The sequence below is a fragment of the Carcharodon carcharias genome, assembly GCF_017639515.1.
Source record: "Carcharodon carcharias isolate sCarCar2 chromosome 29 unlocalized genomic scaffold, sCarCar2.pri SUPER_29_unloc_25, whole genome shotgun sequence".
NCBI lineage: Eukaryota > Metazoa > Chordata > Chondrichthyes > Lamniformes > Lamnidae > Carcharodon > Carcharodon carcharias.
The window spans coordinates 42,508-64,152 of NW_024470671.1; the positions used below are offsets into that span (position 1 = coordinate 42,508).

Here is a 21,645-nt window from a genome sequence, read left to right on the forward strand (position 1 = left end):
ACATTTATAGATAATATTTATCAATGTAATCTATGTAACATTTATATATAATGTTTCTCAATGCAATCGATGTAACATTTATATATAATATTTATCAATATAATCCATGTAACATTTATATATAAAATTTATCAATGTAATCTATGTAACATTTATATATAATTTTTCTCGATGTAAATCTATGTAATATTTATATATAATATTTCGTCGTTTGGGAGGAGAACCTGAGTATTGCTGAGAAAGGACATTTTGTCAAAGCTTTCTGTCTTGCACCCAATGAAGCAGCTTATCTGGGGGAGAGAGTTCCAGATTTCCACTGCCCTTTGTGTGAAGAAGTGCTTCCTGACATCACCCCCTGAACGGCCTGGCTCCAATTTGACCAAGTGTTGCCATTGTCACATGAGGTCAGGTGATTCAAAGCTTGGTCAAAGGGGTAAGTTGTAAAGAGCATCTTAGAGGAGGTAGAGAGAGAGGTGGAGAAGTTGAGGGAGGGAATTCTCGAGTTTAGGGATCAATCCAGCTGAGTGGAGATCGATCCTGAGCGAGTCTCTCACCTTTGACCCACAGATACACCTTGAACATGGCTTCCCCGTGTGGGTTTTGAACCGAGCAGGATGCCATCACTCCCGCCTCATCCTGGGGTCTCATCAGGGTGAGGGAACCAGTCACCAGATGCCCATCTCTGACCTGCCACGACACAAAACCTCCGTGTGTTTGGTTACCACTGATGTTGGCACTGGGCAGGTGCCAGGTGAGGTCTCCGGGTGGGTTGGAGTTGGCCACACAGACGCAGGTGACCCCCTCTGACCTCTGAGTGCACTCCGACTGCTGGGAAATCTCCGGCTTATCTGAGGAGGGAAGGACAACAATGAGACAACGTCAGAGCAAAGTTAGAGCGTAAGATAGAATCTTAACACTGAAACACTCATTCCTGCCTTTGTTACCTCCGCACTCGACTATCCCAACACTCTCCTGCCCGACCTCCCATCTTCCACTGTCCGTAAACATCAGCTCATCCCAAACTCTGCTGTCCCCGTGTCCTAACTCACACCGAGTCCCGTTCACACATCACTCCCTGTTGGTCACTGAGCTACACTGGCTCCCGGTCCGGCAATGACACAATTTTAAAATTATCATCGTTTCAAACCCCTCCTTACCCCCTCCCTATCTCTGTTACCTCCTCCAGCCCCTTCAACCCTCCCTATCTCTGTAACCTCATCCAGCCCCTACAACCCTCCCTATCTCTGTAACCTCCTCCAGCCCCTTCAACCCTCTCTATCTCTGTAACCTCCTCCAGCCCCTACAAACTTCCTTATCTCTGTAAACTCCTCCAGCCTCTACAACCCTCCGAGATCTCTGTGCACCTCCAATTCCAGCCTCTTGACGTTCCCCCGATTCCTATCGCTCCACCATTGGTGGCCGTGCCTTCAGCTGCCTGGACCCTAACCTCTGGAATTCCCTCCCTCATTTCTCACCTCCTTCGGACAAAATCTGACCACCATCAAACACATCTTCCCTTCACCCCCACCCCGTTGGCATTCCATAGGGATCATTCCCTCCAGGACACCCTGGTCCACTCCTCCATCACCCCTAGCACCTCAACCCTCTCCGATGACATCTTCCCATGCATTTGCAGAAGGTGCAACACCTGCCCCTTTACTTCCTCCCCCCTCACTGTCCAATGACCCAAACACTCCTTCCAGGTGAAGCAGCGCTTCATGCACACTTCCTTCAATTTAATCTACTGCATTCGCTGCTCCCAATGCGGTTTCCTCTACATTGGAGACACCAAACACAGACTGGGTGACAACTTTTCAGAACACCTTCAGTCTGTCCGCAAGCATGACCCAGACATCCCTGTCGCTTGCCATTTCAATGCACCACCCTGCTCTCATACCCACATGTCTGTCCTTGGCCTGCTGCATTGTTCCAGTGAAGCTCAACACAAACTGGAGGAACAGCACCTCATCTTCCGACCAGGCACTTTACAGCCTTCCGGACTGAATATTAAGTTCAACAATTTCTGATCATGAACTCTCTCCTCGATCTTCACTGCTTTTTGAACCCTTTTTTTATATAATCATTTTAATTATTTTATTTGTTAACTGTTTTCCACTTATTTTCATTATTATTATTTGAAATTCATTTCCATTTTTATTGATTGTTTTATCCGCAGATTTTAGTCTATTTTCGATCTTTATTCCCTCCACCGTCCCCTCCCCCTTCCACACCCCCACGAGGGTCATCTGTCTCTTTCCAGAGTGCTTACCCTGGTCCGCCCATTATCACACTCTGCTTAATGTCACCATTAGCACCTCCTTTATCCAATACCACCACTGTTAACAACCCTTTGACCTTTTGTTTATGACATTTTTCACAATCTCTCCATTGCCTCCACCTATCGCTGGTTTTCTATCCAGCTCCACCTGTCCCAAACACCCCCCCTTAGACAGGATATATTTCACCACTTGTCTACTTCCCTTTAGCTCTGAAGAGGAGTCATACAGACTCCAAACGCTAACCCTGTCTTTCTCTCCACAGATGCTGCCAGATGCTCAGAATCAGCTGGATGGACAGAAAGACCAATGAGTGGGTTAGATCAAGAGGAGACATTCAGCAATTAAAAGGGTTGTTCAGGACAGTTAGAGAGAGAAAGGTCGTCAAGTACGGAGATTGGAAACGAAGACCTGACAGCCTTGTCCTGACAACCATTGAAGGAGAAACTGAGAGCAAAAACAGAAAGGGAGAGGAAAAGTTGGATGTGGGGATAATGTGGACTAAGCGAGGATTGAAGAAAACTGGATTAAAAACAACACGATCCCAATGGCTCCACGGAGACCACGGTGACAACAAACAAACAAATGTATCTCCACACTCACATTCCACAGTGATGGTTATGAACCCCTCCACTGCTCCATGTTCATTCTCTGCCACACACTGATAGTCACAACCTTGGCCCCCTCTGCCCTATCAGGTTGGGATAAACAATCCCAATGGTCAATACAAGGAAGAGCTCTCCCTGCTCAATATCACTCATTAAAAAGGGACCAGTTTTGTCTTCAACCCAGTGAAGTTTGTGGGATTTTGCTCTGCACAATGTATCCTATTACAGCTAATGTAGAATGAAGGGTGTCCGTTCTTACATTGCACAGTTAGTACGAGGGTCCGCTCCGATGAAACAGATGGATATCTCACTCTGCAGCTGAGTGTGTGTCCGTGGTGTTTGAGTGATGGGATCAGGGTCAGAACAGAAGTGTAGGTCAGAGTGACACCATGCTGAGTTACAGTGTTTGAGACTGATCCAGGTACGTCAGTGGGAGTGTCCCAGGTTAAGACAGGTGCTGCTGTTCCATTGCACGTTGTGTTGAAGGTGCAGCTTACATCCACACGCTTTCCTGCAATAATTTCAGCAGGGAATATCGTGGGTTTATCTGTGAAATCTAACAGACAGAGAATGCATTCTTTTAGAGAAATATAAAGTGAAGCTTCAGTTCAAATAGAAACCACAGTCCCACAAGAGAAAGCACTTTTACAAGGATGATATCAGAACTGAGAGATTACAACGATCAGGAGAGAATTTCCTATTTTCAGACTTAGTGGTGTTTCTGTCTCTCAGATGAATTCACTTCCACTTCGAGACAATTGAATTGACAATCCCAGGTGAGGGTGGGGGAGCAGCTCACAGTTCCTGGCAAACTGGCTTGTTACTTTCACCGAAATCTGCCAGATTTAAATTCTATCCTGTTCCCAGCAGGAGAGAAACCATTTGAACCAATCACTGAACCGGCATCTAAAGCAGGTGATAAGGTTATTGATCACATTGCTGTTTCTGGGAGCTTCCTGTGCACAAATTGGCTGCTGTGTTTCCCATATAACAACAAGGGCTACGTTTCAGGAATTATTTCATTGGTTGTGAATCCATTTGCCACCTACAGAGGTGGTGAAAGGCGCTAAAGAAATGTGAATCATTCTTTTGTAGATATGTAAGACTGTCAAACAGGGTCAGGGAGATCAGTAGGAGTGGATAACCTGATAACATTAATGGACACAGTCAATACATTTAATCATTGATATTAAAGTGAGTATTAGAGGTTGCTTTAGGACTGAACTGGAAGCTATCACCAGGTTATTGAGAATCAGACAGTGTGTTGTAATAAGCTGTGTTTTGTGTTAATATGTAAATGTCACAGTTTGTGTTATTTCCCATTGAGTGTTGAATGTGAATTGTTGAGTAATTATAACACAGCACTTACCAGAAACGTGAAGCTGGGTTACAGGGTAATAGTTATGGCTCGGACCATTGTCAAATTCTATTCTGAAAAAATAAGGTCCTGCATCTTCCCGTCTGATGTTGCTTATAATCAGGGAACAGTCGCCATCTTTCAGGTCTCCAGACAGCCGGGTCCGATGGTGGAACCGTGGTAACTCGTGATTGTGATCCTTGGAGTGAAAGGCAATGGGAGCCCAGGGAATCTGTTTCTCTTTATTAAACCAGACTCCACCTCGCGGTTGGTTTTCCAGACACGATGGATAACTGTAATGACACGGAATCTGTACATACGAACCTTCCTGCGCTGTCACCTCTCGTGGAATGTCACCTTTCCACTCTTGTGACAGTCCAACTGGGGAGAGAAATATCAATATCTAACTCTGGATGGTTTGTGGATCCACTGAACCCGATATTTACAGATGAGGCTGAATTGGGGGGATGGTCAATACTGAGGAGGACTGCAACAAATTATTTTAGCAGGAAGAATAGAAAAACAGAATATTATTTAAATGGAGACAGGCTGCAGAATGCAGTACAGAGGGATCTGGCTGTCCTTGTACATGAATCACAGAAAGTCAGCATTCAGGAACACCACGGAATGAGGAAGGCAAGTGGAATGTTGGCCTTTATTGCAAAGGGATGGAGTATAAAAGGAGGGAAGTCTTGCAACAGCTGCACAGGGCGTTGGTGAGATTGTAACAGGATCATTGTGTACAGGCAGTTCAGAGAAGCTTCACTGGGCTGATTCCTGGGATTAAAGGGTTTGTCCTGTGAGGAAATGTTGAGCAGGTTGGGCCTGTATCCATTGGAGTTTAGAAGAATGAGGGGTGACCTTATTGAAACATATCCGATTCCGAGGGGGCTTGACAGGGTGGATGCTGGGAGGATGTTTCCCCCTCGTGGGGGAATCTAGAACCAGGGAGCACAGTTTGGGAATGAGGGCTCTCCCATTTAAGACTGAGATGAGGAGGAATTTCCTCTCTCAGAGGGGTGCTACCCTGTGGAATTCTCCTCCCCAGAGAGCAGTGGAGGCTGGGCCATTGAATAGACTCAAGGCTGAGTGAGGCAGGTTTTTGATCGACAAGGGAGTCAAGGGTTTGGGGGACAGGCAGGAAAATGGAGTTAAGGCCACAACCAGATCAGTGAGAGCAGGCTCGAGGGGCCGAATGGCCTGCTCCTGTCCCTATTTCTTATGTTCCTACATTCTTACCTTCTTAAAATATTAAACTGCAGAATAAACATGCAAGTGAATGACCCGCTCGACACACCTTCCATCTGGGGGTCCCATGGGGAGGACCCTTCCTGAGCCAGATCCACCAGCCAACATGGTCTGGATCCGAGCACAGGAGACACGGTGGGGAGTGACTAACAGGCTCCGTGTGACAGGCCCCCTCTGTCCAATGGCTGGCTTTCAGCTGCCAAGGCCAGAGTGGTCCTTGCTAAAACCGGCTCAGGACAGGCCAGGACCCCTGTGCAGACCCCCTCCAGCGCTGCAGCCTCTGTACAAACCCCTCATGCGCTTGTGGAGAGACACAAACAAGGCTGCACATTACCGAGGAGAGTCCCCTCTACGGACTAAGGGGCTGACTCATCACCTTAAACTCAGCAAATGAGGAGGCTCTCGCTCGGTATCGGGGCTTGGCATTGGCTCAATAAAAAGAATCAAATTACATTTTGGTCAGAAATCTAAGGAGGTTGTACATTCCCTCAAAAGTAAGACTCGAGCTGGGGTCGAGGGTCAAAGGGCAACAACTTATATTTACACAACAACTTTAACATGACAAATCACCCCAAGGTGCTACACAGGAGCGTCATAAAACAAAGTATGTCACCCAGACACATGTGGAGATATTAGCTACAGCTGACCAGAAGAGGTCGGTGTTATGGAGAATCTTAAAAGGTGGATGAAATGGATAATGACAGAGAGAGAGAGCGATAGAGAGAGTGAAAGAGAGGGATGGAGAGGGGTTGAGGGAGGGTATTACAGAGCTCGGGCCCCAGGCATCTGAAGGCATGGCCGCCGATGTTGGAGTGATGGGATCGGGGGATGGTCAAGAGGCTGGAATTGGAGGAGCGCAGAGAGCTCAGAGGGTTGGAGGGGCTGGAGGAGGTTACAGAGATAAGGAGGGTTGTAGTGATTGGAGGAGTTACAGAGATAGGGAGGGTTGTAGGGGCTGGAAAAGTTAAGAGAGATTGGGAGAGTGTAGGGTCTGGAGGAGTTTGCAGAGGTAGGAAGGGTTGTAGTGACTGGGGCAGGTTACAGAGGCAGGGAAAGTTGTCGGGACTGGAACAGCCTACAGAGATAGGGAAGCTTTTAGGGGCAGGAGGAAGTTACAGAAATAGGGAGGTTTGTAGTGGCTGGAGGAGGTTGCAGAGATTGGTAGGTTTGTTGGGCAGGATGAATTTACAGATATAGGGAAGCGGTAGAGACTTGAAGAGGTTACAGAGATAGGGAGGGTTGTAGGTACTGGAGGAGGAGGAGGAGATTACAGGGATAGTGAGGAAACAAAATGAAAATTTGGACATTGAGACTTTGCTTGACCAGGAGCCAGTCTCGGTCATCGAGCAGAGCGGGTGATGAGGGAATGGGACTTGGTGTGAGTAAGGACGTGGTCAGCAGTTTTGGATGGCCTCAAGTTTATGGAGTGTAGAGCGTGTGTTGGAACAGTCGAGACTGGAGGTAATGAAGGCGTGGATGAGGGTTTCAGCAGCAGATGAGCTGAGACAGGGTGAAGTCGTGCGATGTTACGGAGGTGGAAATAAACGGTGTTAGTGAGGGCGCAGATATGAGGCCGGAAGCTCATCTCAGGATCAAATGGGACAACAAAGCTGTGAACAGATTGGCTTCAATCTCAGAGAGCTGCCAGGGAGAGGAATGGAGTTGGTAGTGAGGGAACAGAGTTTGGAGTGGGGAATGAAGACAATGGCTTCAGTCTCTCCAATATTTAATTGGAGGAAATTTCTGGCCATCCAGTACTGGATGTTGGATAAGCAGCCTGATAATTTAGCAGCAGTGGAAGAGTCGAGAGAGGTGGTGGTGAGGTAGAGCTGGGGATCCTCAGTGGACAGGTGAAAACTAACACTGTTCAGATGATGCTGCAAAGCCATTGCAAGTGATTCTCTGGCTACGATGAGATGGATAAGAATGGTGCCAGGGGAGAGCAGTCCCACCCAGCTGGACGACAGTGGAGAGGTGTTGGAGGAGGATGGTGTGGTCGAGCGTGTCAAAGGCTGCAGACAGATCGAGAAGGAGGAGGAGGGAAAGTTTATCTTTGTCACAGTCACACAGGATGCCATTTGTGACCTTGATAAGAGCTGTTTCAGCACAGTGGCTGGGGTGGGAACCTGATTGGAGGGATTCAAACATGGAGTTCCGGGAAAGATGGGAACGGATTTGGGAGATGGAAACACGTTCAAGGACTTTGGAGGGGGAAAGAGAGGCTGGAGATGGGACGGGGGTTTACACGGACAGTGTGAGGGGTGGAAGGTGTAGTGGGGAGGAGACACTTCACTCAGGGGGGAGGTGTCATCACCCCTCAGCTCGGTTTACGTTACAGCTATGATGTGGATTCAATCACACACAATAAGCTCATGGATCTGGGAGCAGAAATAGACAAATCATTAAAAATAGTGACGCTGGTTAACATGGCCAAAAAACAAGCAAATCAAACACTATTATTTCCCATTGAGTGTTGAATGTGAATTGTTGAGTAATTATAACACAGCACTTACCAGAAACGTGAAGCTGGGTTACAGGATAGTAGCTGTAACTGTTCCAGCTGTCAAATTCTATTTTGAAAAAATAATGTCCTGCTTCTTCCCGTCTGATGTTGTTTATAATCAGGGAACAGTCGCCATCTTTCAGGTCTCCAGACAGCCGGGTCCGATTGTGGAACCGTGGTAACTCGTGATTGTGATCCTTAGAGTGAAAGGCTATGGTCCCTCTTGACCATGTATTCCATGTGTACCATTTCATATACCAGATTCCGACACGTGCTCTCCCTACTAAATGTGCTGGATAACTGTAATTACATGGAATCTGTACACATGAACCTTCCTGCGCTGTCACCTCTCGTGGAGTGTCACCTTTCCACTCTTGTGACAGTCCAACTGGGGAGAGAAATATCAATATTTAACTTTGGATGTTTTGTTGATTCACTAGACTCGATATCCACCCCCTGCATCACTGGGGCACAGTGGCTGCAGTGTGGACCATCTACAGGACACACAAGGAACTCCCCTAGGTTTCACAATGGATGGAAGAGAATCCTGGACACAGGAGTTGACAAGGTCATTCTACACTGGTTCATGTTCCTCTGGACCCTGTTTGTGCACAAACCTGCTCTCCAACTGAACTGAAGTTGAGGAAATTCCATTTGGAATTCCACTGTCCAGGGCATTGGGTTAACTTGCTGAGTTTGTTCTAAATCTAACATCTATTTTTGGTCTGTTGCCTTAAAGGGAGTGTAACTGGGACTCAGGTTAATTAGGAATTTTAGGAGTTATTATAACAGTCATTGTAGTATTATGTATGTGCTTGAAATCTTTTATTTTGATGGCAAATATTTTAATTTATTTTTTTAAATCTCTAAAGGTGTTGGTGGACTTGTGGCTTCTGAATTCAGTGCACACATCTCATAATAAATAAAAAAATCAAAAATCATTATGATCGTGTGACCAAGTTTCTCTTGTGGACTTGGTCTGCCTGGCACACATCACCTGCCAAGTGATAACACTGTTGTAATATGCCTTTCAGGGATAGCAGCATGACATCACTCGAGGGGATGTGTGTCATGTGATTTTTAGGAACTGGGGTTGGCTTAAGGAATTTCTATGTGTATTTGTTTGCATTAGGCATAAGGTATATCTGTAAGTTCAAGTTTAGTTTGTATTTCTGTATTTGGTTGTTTAGAAAAGGGGGTACTTGAGTTTTGGTTTCACTTTAAATGAAGTCACCGATCTAATGAGTTTTTATGATTCTTGAAAGAAAGTCAAATCAAACAGAAGGTAGAAGAAACTGTTCTGTTGCCTAGCAACAGTGATACAGAGGGAATGACCCACAGAGACAGAGAAAAACAGAAAAGTACTTTCAGTTCTGTTGAAAGGAGTTGCCAGGAGAAGCAGCAAAGGAGCGGGACAGATAGTCAGTCCCAAAGTAAAGAAGAAGCCAAAACCATCGAATGGAACAGGAGAAAGGGCCCAAGAAGACCTTCTGGTCAAATCTGGAAAAGGCCCTGTTAAGTGAAGTTAAGAGTGAGGAGCAGAAGAAGGCTTCAAGCATAAAGGGAGAAAGCAGCAGGACACAGGCCTAAAGCAAAATAGGCTTACGAGAAGCCAGAAGATCCTAGGAGACACCACAGGTTGGTGACTCATTACTACGGCCATGTGAATCCTGGTGTGCCATTGACACGGCTGAGCATTGGAGAGACAGGGCGTGGAAGGAAGGCTGAATGCACGTGGCGATCCAGGGGGCAGCAACATGGGAAGGAGAGTGTCTGGGGTCAGATGAGGAGGGAGCCACAGCATTTGTTCCAAGTGGCTTCTGTCAATTGCTTTTAGAATGTGGTGTCACTAACCACAGGTCGTCTATTGGTTTACATCGGCTGTGTACTTAGTGTGAACATGAGAATATAAGATAGCTATTGTAACTTGTGTTCTACTTATGAATCTGTAAATGTATAGGTCTGGGTGAAGGAGTAATGTCATATAGTTTGTCTTTCCTCGTTTAATAAATGTTTTATTCTTTTGTTAGAAGTTCATCAGATGACTCCTGTGACTCTGTTCAGTAGCCGCACTCCACATTCCTAAATAAAAAATAAACGTTAGGACCTATGAAGCTGAGTTCCACCCTGGGATCTGACTTGCCCAGTAGTAACATCAGCTGGGATGATAACACCATCCAGTCCAAGTTTCACTTTGGCCTATGAGCAGAACACAGCTCACACAGTTTGGCTGCAGGTGTCTCCCAGCTTTCTATCCTTGTATATCTGTTCTCATGTCCCTATTCTAAATAAATAAACCCACAATGTATTTACCCAATTCCGTATCAGTGGCTGGTGCCTTTATATAATTATAAAAACACAACATGGTGATCAGCGGTGGCCAAACATTCTGGCAGCAAGATTCAGTACAGCTATGACGTGGTGAACAGCCTTAGATCGAGCTACATGACATGAGATGACCCTCGAAGCTTTGGTCAGACCACAACAGAGACACAGCATCAGAGAGGGTTGAAATCGCAGTGTACTGACTGCTCAGGAAACCTTTGAAGACACATTGATGGGAAAGAGCTCAAGTAAAGAGCTGGGGAGCAGACGGATCCCTCGTGGTGAGATTACAGTACACGGTCAGTGAGTGGGACAGCGTGTATCACCAGGACCAGCAGCGGGTTAGCTCAGTCAGGGAAGGCGAGTGACCAGGGTGTGGGCTGGATCGATAGTGAGTGAGGGAGAGTCAAACACACAAAAACAATTATAAAAATCAGGCCAGAGAAGTTAGTGATTATAACGGGCGGCTTCGAGATTGCTGAACAGCAAATTGAATAAAAAACAAAGACTCCATTACTCCGTGGTGTGTTCCTACCACAACCCATCTTCGTGGGCAGAGCTTCGGAAAAGCACACGAAAGGGGCTAAAGTGACACTCATCCCAGGTCCTGTAGGAGAAGGAAGATCAAAGGAATATTGTCAGAATGTCCACTAAATTCACCAGTTTGAACTGGGATGTAGCTGACCGACTATCTGAATTCAGAATGTTTAAACAGCATACAGAGCTCTGGTTTCCTGATTGAGGTGTGACTGACCCAGACGAACAAGCCATAAAAATTCACCTCGCGATTGGGAATGAAGGTCTACACAGGCTGAACACATCAGGATTAAAAGCAGAAGAGCGAAAGGATCCCCAAAAGATACGATGACAGTGGAAGACAGCTTCAGAATCAGGTTAAAATCCATATTCATCAATTAAAGTTCATGTCATTTCATCAGCCTACACAATCCATAGACCACTTCATCAGCCGATGTAGAGAAAAGGGTACGCACTGTGATTTCAAACACAGAGTTTGCAGACAGAGTTGTTGAGTTGGTGATTGCATCCACTCCCATGGAAACATTCCAGAAAGATCTGCTAGATAAGCCCAACACCTATAGCATTGAAGAGCTACTCAAGGATGGACATAAATACAAAGTGATCCTCGCAGGTCAACGAAGCTTACAGGTCCTCAGTACAACATCAGTTGTTGACACACTCACTAGAACATCCAAACCTAGTGAGATGTGTGGAAGATGTGGCCTTCTGCAGGCACCAAGGAAATGCCCAGCTTTCCACCAATCCTGCAAGGCTTGTGGCAGAAAGGGCCATTGACAGCGGCAGGGCACTAGAGCAAAGGCTGATGCAGCTACAAAGAGCCGTGCGCTGATCCAAACAGAACCTACACAGCGGGGAAAATTCAAGCAATAAGAATGACCATCCGCTATCCCATCAGGAACATATACATGTGGTGACTGACAAACCAGGAAATGGCGATGATGTGCACGGCGAGACGAGGAGCGGTGATCGATATTCCACCTCTCACACATATCCTGTCGTGGCTTGCCAATAAATTGTGGATTGTTGTCTTTAATGATCTCTCTGGCACATCAAATAAACTGAAAATGTCCCATAGGGGTGGGATGTTCTGGCCCCACCCACTGCCGGGATTGTCCAGTCCGGCTGAAAGGCAATGGATTTAGGTCTGTCCCAATATCAGAAACTACCCCATCACCTCAGTTCATGACATAACATTGAAATATGCAGAAAGTTTCAACAATATTGGCAGTTTCAAGGAGCTGCAACATTACACCTGCAGGAGAATGCAAGTCTGTCAGACTCCTTGCATTAAAATAAATACAATCCAACTCTGCCACGCTATCTTGTGCCTTAACTGGCCAATAATTTCTCTGCCTTCCAGGTTCACTTGCTCTCTCTTCTAATTTTGGCTGTGCATCTCCCTCTGCTGAACCTCCTCTCGGGATCCCATCCCCTGCCATGTTAGTTTAAAGCCTCCCCAATTGCATCAAGGGCAAAATGCAAATTAAACCAGGGACAACATCCAAGAATGACAATCCCACAGATCACTGTGAGCAATTAAAGACACATCCAGACAAGGTTAACACCACAAGATCTGGGCGTAACAGCAGATTACCTCTATGCTTTAGAGATTTAAATATTCAACAGATCTATACACTTATGTCATTGTCAAGAAATATGAAAATGATACCAGAAACCTTTTGTTCCCTTTCCTTCTCAAAGATCCATCCCTGCGGCGGGAGCCTTAAGAGTTATTGATGTGGGGCTTAATTTATCAGATTGTAGAATGATCCGGAACAGAAGGAAGCCATTTGGCCCATCGAGCTTGTGCTGGGACTTTGAAAGATCTGTCCAATAAGTCCCACTCTCACCTCTGCTCTCTCCTCCACAGCCCTGCAAAATGTCCCCTTCAAGTATTTATCCAGTTCCCCTTCTGAAAGATCCTGTTGAATCTGCTTCCACTGCCCTTTCAGGCAGTGAGTCAATGGTCTCTCTCTGAGCTGCAAAGTGCTAAGATTCCGTGAAATATAAACTCTGCAGCAGATCAGAGACAATCATGATAACTCAGAATATTTGACAGTTTTACGCACAGACTGCTTTGCCTCTATCAGTTATCTTTCTCCCTTATCGAAGTTTCTAGCATGGTGAGAATGGACAGGAAGTGTGACACTGAACAGTCTGTCTATTCTAGGAGCTGCTATGTTGTCTTCATGAGAAATTCTGACTAAAATCAGCAAAAGACACAAAATTTCAGGGCATTGTTATCCGAGTCCTAACATCGGGATAGACGTCATCCCCCAGTTTTTATCCCTGCTACTCTATTCAGCCGATCGCTCCCCGTCACTCGCTGACCTATCTTGGCTCCCAGTCCAGCAATGACTCAAATTTCAAATTCTCATCACTGATTTCTTACCCCATCATCAACCCTCGCCCCTCCCTATCTCTGTAACCTCCTCCGGCTCCTACAACCTTCTGAGGTCTCTGCTCTCCTACAATTCTGCTGTCAGACAGGGAGTCAGTGTATATCATTGAGCACAGGAGTGATGGGTGAATGGGACTTGGTGTGAATTTGTACACTGGCTCACTGCTGAATCGGTTCCCAATCACAGCTCAATAAGAATGTTCTTTTACAAAGACTATTAACCATAAATCTGTCCAAGCTGATGATGATATTACCTTGGAGAAGTGACAGGAGGAAGCAAGATTGCAGGGTGAGTGATGAGGGAGTGCTGCACTGTTGAAGGCTGAGTACTGAGGGAGTGCTGCACTGTGGCAGGGTGGGTGCTGAGGGAGTGCTGCACTGTCAGGGGGTCAGTACTGAGGGAGTGCTGCACTGTCAGAGGGTCAGTACTGAGGGAGTGCTGCACTGTCGGAGGGTCAGGAGTGAGGGAATGCTGCAATTGTCGGAGGGTCAGTACTGAAGGAGTGCTGCACTGTCAGAGGGTCAATAATGTGGGAGTGCTGAACCATAAGAGGGTCAGTAATGAGGGTGTGCTGCACTGTCGGAGGGTCAGTAGTCATGGAGTGCTGAACTGTTGGCGGGTCTGTACTGAGTGAGTTCCGTACAGTTGGAAGGTCAATATTGAGGGGGTGGCGGACTGTGGTAGGGTTGGTACTGAGGTAGAGCGGAGTGTGAGGATATATCCTTTCTTGGCAATTATTAAATAGAATTTATTTAAACAGAATTATTGTACTGTGTGTAATGCAAAAGAAAGGATTTGAGGAACTAAGTCTTGTTTCCCTCAGCCTAAAAATAATTTTCACCGATTTCAATGATTTAGCATTGAAACCTTCCTCTTTGGGCACCAGTCTTGATTTAAACAACTCGCACAGCATAGTGGGAGGGTGAGTACTGAGGGAGTGCTGCACTGTGGGAGGGTGAGTACTGAGGGAGTGCTGCACTGTGGGAGGGTCAGTACTGAGGGAGTGCCGCACTGTGGGAGGGTGAGTACTGAGGGAGTGCTGCACTGTGGGAGGGTCAGTACTGAGGGAGTGCCGCACTGTGGGAGGGTGAGTACTGAGGGAGTGCTGCACTGTGGGAGGGTCAGTACTGAGGGAGTGCCGCACTGTGGGAGGGTGAGTACTGAGGGAATGCTGCACTGTGGGAGGGTGAGTACTGAGGGAGTGCTGCACCGTCAGAAGGTCAGTGCTGACGGGGTGCTGCACTTGAAAAGGGTCAATAATGAGGTAGTGCAGACGGTCAGAGGGACAGTAATGAGGGAGCGCTGCACTGACCGAGGGTCAGGATTGAGGAAACGCTGCACTGTCAGTTCTGAGCGTGGTCTGCACTGTCCTAAGTGCATTCTAGGCACTGCCCAAGGTTCCGCCTGTTGTCTGTGTAACAACAACATCATGTACACGTCGAGAATATTTCTCGCTGTGTCTGTGCAGCAAGACAGCTTTGGAATGGCACCCCCACTGGCAGGAGTGTGCAACTACAATGTGACATGTTTACATTGGAAATTTCTATTATAAAGATGGGCAGAGGAAATCATATGATGGAGAAAAGGTGACAACATGAAGTAATGTCTTTGAGCCAAGAATTTGGCTGCAAAATAAGAATTTTAATCTATAAATATCTACAGAACAGGCTGAGCATTTTAATCACTTGTGTTAATCAATGTAATTTTATTCATAACCCAAATGCTTCTTACAATCAATCGCAGCATGAAAAAGGTGCAGCATTCAGAAAGCACATTCCAATCAGAGAACAGAGTTTAGCAACGTCACATTTCTGTTCATTCCTATTCGACCATGTTGGCTGCACACAGCCAGACAATGCCATGGTTATGATGTGTCCACACAGCAGGATTGGGGAGCACCAGGTATAAGGAAACGTTTCAGCTTGCTGAGGAGAAGAAGGAGAATCTCTCGTTCCAGGTTTCTCTCCATACATTAAGAAGCAGGCATGCCGATGTTTCATTCACCAGTCCCTACAACCCTCCCTTTCACTGTAAACACCTCCCATCCCTACAAACCCACTCTCTCTGTAACTGAATCATGCCCCTAAAACCTCCCTTTCACTGAAACCTCCACCATCCCTACAAACCCCGCTTTCAGATCTCCCTCAGCACAGAGCCTCGAAAAGAGCAGCACTACCTCAGTACTGACTCTCTGACAGTGCAGCACTCCCTCAGTACTCACCCTCCCACAGTGCAGCACTCCCTCAGTACTCACCCTCCCACAGTGCAGCACTCCCTCAGTACTGACACTCTGACAGTGCAGCACTCCCTCAGTACTGACCCTTCCACAGTGCAACACTCCCTCAGTACTGACCCTCTGACAGTGCAGCACTCCCTCAGTACTCACCCTCCCACAGTGCAGCACTCCCTCAGTACTCACCCTCCCACAGTGCAGCACTCCTTCAGCACACACCCTCCCACAGTGCAGCTCTCCCTCAGTACTCAACTTCCCACAGTGCAGCACTCCCTCAGTACTCACCCTCGCAGCGTGCAGCACTCCCTCAGTACTGAACCTCCAACAGTGCAGCACTCCCTCAGTACTCACCCTCCCACAGTGCAGCACTCCCTCAGTACTCACCCTCCCACAGTGCAGCACTCCCTCAGCACTCACCTTCCCACAGTGCAGCACTACTTCAGCACTCACCCTCCCACAGTGCAGCTCTCCCTCAGTACTCACCCTCCCACAGTGCAGCACTCCCTCAGTACCCACCCTCTGACAGTGCAGCACTCCCTCAGTACTGACCCTCTGACAGTGCAGCACTCCATCAGTACTCACCCTCCCACAGTGCAGCACTCCCTCAGTACTGACCCTCTGACAGTGCAGCACTCCCTCAGTACTCACCCTCCCACAGTGCAGCAGTCCCTCAGTACTCACCCTCCCACAGTGCAGCACTCCCTCAGTACTCACCCTCCCACAGCGCAGCACTCCCTAAGTACTGACTCTCTGACAGTGCAGCACTCCCTCAGTACTCACCTTCCCACAGTGCAGCACTCCCTCAGTACTCACCTTCCAACAGTGCAGCACTCCTTCAGTACTGAACCTCCCACAGTGCAGCACTCCCTCAGTACTCACTCTCCCACAGTGCAGCACTCCCTCAGTACTCACCCTCCCACAGTGCACCACTCCCTCAGTACTCACCCTCCCACAGTGCCGCACTCCCTCAGTACTCTCCCTCCCACAGTGCAGCAATCCCTAAGTACTGACTCTCTGACAGTGCAGCACTCCCTCAGTACTCACCCTCCCACAGTGCAGCACTCCTTCAGTACTGAACCTCCCACAGTGCAGCACTCCCTCAGCACTCACCCTCCCACAGTGCAGCACTCCCTCAGTACTCACCCTCCCACAGTGCAGCACTCCCTCAGTACTCACTCTCCCACAGTGCAGCACTCCCTCAGTACTCACCCTCCCACAGTGCACCACTCCCTCAGTACTCACCCTCCCACAGTGCCGCACTCCCTCAGTACTCTCCCTCCCACAGTGCAGCACTCCCTAAGTACTGACTCTCTGACAGTGCAGCACTCCCTCAGTACTCACCCTCCCACAGTGCAGCACTCCTTCAGTACTGAACCTCCCACAGTGCAGCACTCCCTCAGCACTCACCCTCCCACAGTGCAGCACTCCCTCAGTACTCACCCTCCCACAGTGCAGCACTCCCTCAGTACTCACCCTCCCACAGTGCAGCACTCCCTCAGTACTCACCCTCCCACAGTGCAGCACTCCCTCATTACTGACCCTCTGACAGTGCAGCACCCCCTCATTACTGAGCCTCTAACAGTGCAGCACTCCCACATTACTGACATTTAGACAGTGCAGCACTCCGACAGTTCTGACCATCTCACAGTGCATCATTCCATCAGGGCTCACCCTCCAAAAGTTCAGCACTCCCTAATCACTCACCCTCCCACAGTGCAACACTCCCTCAGTACTCACCCTCCCACAGTGCAGCACTCCCTCAGTACTGACCCTCTGACAGTGCAACACTCCCAAAGTACTCACTCTCCCACAGTACAGCTCTCCCTCATTACTGACCCTCTGATAGTGCAGCAATCCCTCAGTACTCATCCTCCCACAGTGCAGCACTCCCTCAGTAGTCACCCTCCCACAGTGCAGCACTCCCTCAGTACTCACCCTCCCACAGTGCAGCACACCCTCAGTACTCACCCTCCCACAGTGCAGCACTCCCTCAGTACTCACCCTCTCACAGTGCAACACTCCCTCAGTACTCACCCTCCCACAGTGCAGCACTCCCTCAGTACTCATCCTCCCACAGTGCAGCACTCCCTCAGTACTTACCCTGCCACAGTCCGGCACCCCTTCAATACTGACCCTCCAAACGTGTGGAACTCACTCAGTACTGACCCTCTGACAGTGCAGCACTCCCACATTACTGACCCTCTGACAGTGCAGCACTCCCTCATTAATGACCCTCTGACAGTGCAGCACTCCCTCATTAATGACCCTCTGAAAGTGCAGCACTCCCTCATTACTGACCCTCTAACAGTGCAGCACTCCCACATTACTGACATTTAGACAGTGCAGCACTCCGACAGTTCTGACCCTCTCACAGTGCAGCACTCCCTCAGTACTGACCCTCCCACAGTGCAGCACTCCCTCAGTACTGACCCTCCCACAGTGCAGCACTCCCTCAGTACTCACCCTCCCACAGTGCAGCACTCCCTCAGTACTCACCCTCCCACAGTGCAGCACTCCCTCAGTACTCACCCTCCCACATTGCAGCACTCCCTCAGTACTCACCCTCCCACAGTGCAGCACTCCCTCAGTACTCACCCTCCCACAGTGCAGCACTCCCTCAGTACTCACCCTCCCACAGTGCAGCACTCCCTCAGTACTCACCCTCCCACAGTGCAGCACTCCCTCATTACTGACCCTCTGACAGTGCAGCACTCCCCCAGTACTGACCCTCTGACAGTGCAGCACTCCCTCATTAATGACCCTCTGACAGTGTAGCACTCCCACATTACTGACGTTTAGACAGTGCAGCACTCCGACAGTACTGACCCTCTCACAGTGCATCATTCCATCAGGACTGACCCTCCAACAGTGCAGCAGTCCCTAATCACTCACCCTCCCACAGTGCAGCAAACCCTCTGTACTGACCCTGCCAGAGTGCAACACTCCCAAAGTACTCACCCTCCCACAGTACAGCACTCCCTCATTACTGACCCTCTGACAGTGCAGCACTTCATCAGGACTCACCCTCCCACAGTGCAGCACTCCCTCAGTACTCACCCTCCCACAGTGCAGCACTCCCTCAGTACTCACCCTCCCACAGTGCAGCACTCCCTCAGTACTCACCCTCCCACAGTGCAGCACTCCCTCAGTACTGACCCACTGACAGTGCAGCACTCCCTCAGTACTCACCCTCTCACAGTGCAGCACTCCCTCAGTATTCACCCTCCCACAGTGCAGCACTCCCTCAGTACTAACCCTCCCACAGTCCGGCACCCCTTCAATACTGACCCTCAAAATGTGTGGAACTCACTCAGTACTGACCCTCTGACAGTGCAGCACTCCCACATTACTGACATTTAGACAGTGCAGCACTCCGACAGTTCTGACCCTCTCACAGTGCAGCACTCCCTCCGTACTGACCCTCCCACAGTGCAGCACTCCCTCAGTACTCACCCTCCCACAGTGCAGCACTCCCTCTGTACTGACCCTCCCAAGGTGCAGCACTCCCTCAGTACTGACCCTCCCACAGTGCAGCACTCCCTCAGTACTGACCCTCCCACAGTGCAGCACTCCCTCAGTACTCACCCTCCCACAGTGCAGCACTCCCTCAGTACTCACCCTCCCACAGTGCAGCACTCCCTCAGTACTCACCCTCCCAAAGTGCAGCACTCCCTCAGTACTCACCCTCCCACAGTGCAGCACTCCCTCAGCACTCACCCTCCCACAGTGCAGCACTCCCTCAGTACTGACCCTCCCAAAGTGCAGCACTCCCTCAGTACTGACCCTCCCAAAGTGCAGCACTCCCTCAGTACTGACCCTCCCACAGGGCAGTATTCCCTCAGTACTGACCCTCCCACAGTGCAGCACTCCCTCAGTACTGACCCTTTGACAGTGGAGCACTCCCTCAGTGCTTACCCTCCCACAGTGCAGCACTCCCTCAGTACTCACCCTCCAACAGTGCAGCACTCCCTCAACACCCTCCCTCCCACAGTGCAGCACTCCCTCAGTACTCACCCTCCCACAGTGCAGCACTCCCTCAGTACTGACCCTCTGACAGTGCAGCACTCCCTCAGTACTGACCCTCCCACAGTGCAGCACTCCCTCAGTACTGACCCTCCCACAGTGCAGCACTCCCTCAGTACTGACCCTCCCACAGTGCAGCACTCCCTCAGTACTCACCCTCCCACAGTGCTGTGTGAGTTGTTTCAATCAAGGCTGGTGCCCAAAGAGGGAGGTTTCAATGCTAAATCATTGAAATCGATGAAAATTATTTTTAGGCTGATGGGAACAAGACTTAGTTCCTCAAATCCTTTCTTTAGCAATAACACACAGTACAAGAATTCTTTTTAAACAAATTCCAGTTAAACTTTGACATGAAAGGATATCTCCTCACACTCCGCACTACCTCAGTACTATCCCTCCCACAGTCCGGCACCCCCTCAATACTGACCCTCCGACTGTGCGGAAATCACTCAGTACAGACCCGCCGACAGTGCAGCACTCCCTCAGTACTGACCCTCTGACAGTGCAGCACTCCCTCAGTAATGACCCTCTGACAGTGCAGCACTCCCTCATCACAGACACTCTGACAGTGCAGCACTCCCTCAGTAATGACACTCTGACAGTGCAGCACTCCCTCAGTAATGACACTCTGACAGTGCAGCACTCCCACATTACTGACATTTAGACAGTGCAGCACTCCGACAGTTCTGACCCTCTCACAGTGCAGCACTCCCTCAGTACTGACCCTCCCACAGTGCAGCACTCCCTCAGTACTGACCCTCCCACAGTGCAGCACTCCCTCAGTACTCACCCTCCCACAGTGCAGCACTCCCTCAGTACTCACCCTCCCACAGTGCAGCACTCCCTCAGTACTCACCCTCCCACATTGCAGCACTCCCTCAGTACTCACCCTCCCACAGTGCAGCACTCCCTCAGTACTCACCCTCCCACAGTGCAGCACTCCCTCAGTACTCACCCTCCCACAGTGCAGCACTCCCTCAGTACTCACCCTCCCACAGTGCAGCACTCCCTCATTACTGACCCTCTGACAGTGCAGCACCCCCTCATTACTGACCCTCTGACAGTGCAGCACTCCCTCATTAATGACCCTCTGACAGTGTAGCACTCCCACATTACTGACGTTTAGACAGTGCAGCACTCCGACAGTTCTGACCCTCTCACAGTGCATCATTCCATCAGGACTCACCCTCCAAAAGTGCAGCAGTCCCTAATCACTCACCCTCCCACAGTGCAGCAAACCCTCTGTACTGACCCTGCCAGAGTGCAACACTCCCAAAGTACTCACCCTCCCACAGTACAGCACTCCCTCATTACTGACCCTCTGACAGTGCAGCACTCCCTCAGTAGTCACCCTCCCACAGTGCAGCACTCCCTCAGTACTCACCCTCCCACAGTGCAGCACTCCCTCAGTACTCACCCTCCCACAGTGCAGCACTCCCTCAGTACTCACCCTCCCACAGTGCAGCACTCCCTCAGTACTCACCCACCCACAGTGCAGCACTCCCTCAGTACTCACCCTCTCACAGTGCAGCACTCCCTCAGTAATCACCCTCCCACAGTGCAGCACTCCCTCAGTACTAACCCTCCCACAGTCCGGCACCCCTTCAATACTGACCCTCAAAATGTGTGGAACTCACTCAGTACTGACCCTCTGACAGTGCAGCACTCCCACATTACTGACATTTAGACAGTGCAGCACTCCGACAGTTCTGACCCTCTCACAGTGCAGCACTCCCTCCGTACTGACCCTCCCACAGTGCAGCACTCCCTAAGTACTCACCCTCCCACAGTGCAGCACTCCCTCTGTACTGACCCTCCCAAGGTGCAGCACTCCCTCAGTACTGACCCTCCCACAGTGCAGCACTCCCTCAGTACTGACCCTCCCACAGTGCAGCACTCCCTCAGTACTCACCCTCCCACAGTGCAGCACTCCCTCAGTACTCACCCTCCCACAGTGCAGCACTCCCTCAGTACTCACCCTCCCAAAGTGCAGCACTCCCTCAGTACTCACCCTCCCACAGTGCAGCACTCCCTCAGCACTCACCCTCCCACAGTGCAGCACTCCCTCAGTACTGACCCTCCCAAAGTGCAGCACTCCCTCAGTACTGACCCTCCCAAAGTGCAGCACTC

At 49.4% G+C, this 21,645-nt stretch overlaps 1 protein-coding gene across 1 annotated transcript in view; it reads right to left on the minus strand.

The window, feature by feature from the left end:
• The window catches only part of LOC121274073 (sialic acid-binding Ig-like lectin 9), a 74,245-nt gene that overhangs the window by 4,195 nt on the left and 48,405 nt on the right, over positions 1 to 21,645 (minus strand). Inside the window, exons 3-6 of the mRNA XM_041181219.1 lie at positions 8,003 to 8,380; positions 4,254 to 4,622; positions 3,144 to 3,440; positions 555 to 848 (exon numbers count right to left, since the gene is read on the minus strand). Of these exons, the coding sequence (XP_041037153.1) occupies positions 555 to 848; positions 3,144 to 3,440; positions 4,254 to 4,622; positions 8,003 to 8,380 (1,338 nt within the window). The remainder of the gene's footprint in view (positions 1 to 554; positions 849 to 3,143; positions 3,441 to 4,253; positions 4,623 to 8,002; positions 8,381 to 21,645) is intronic.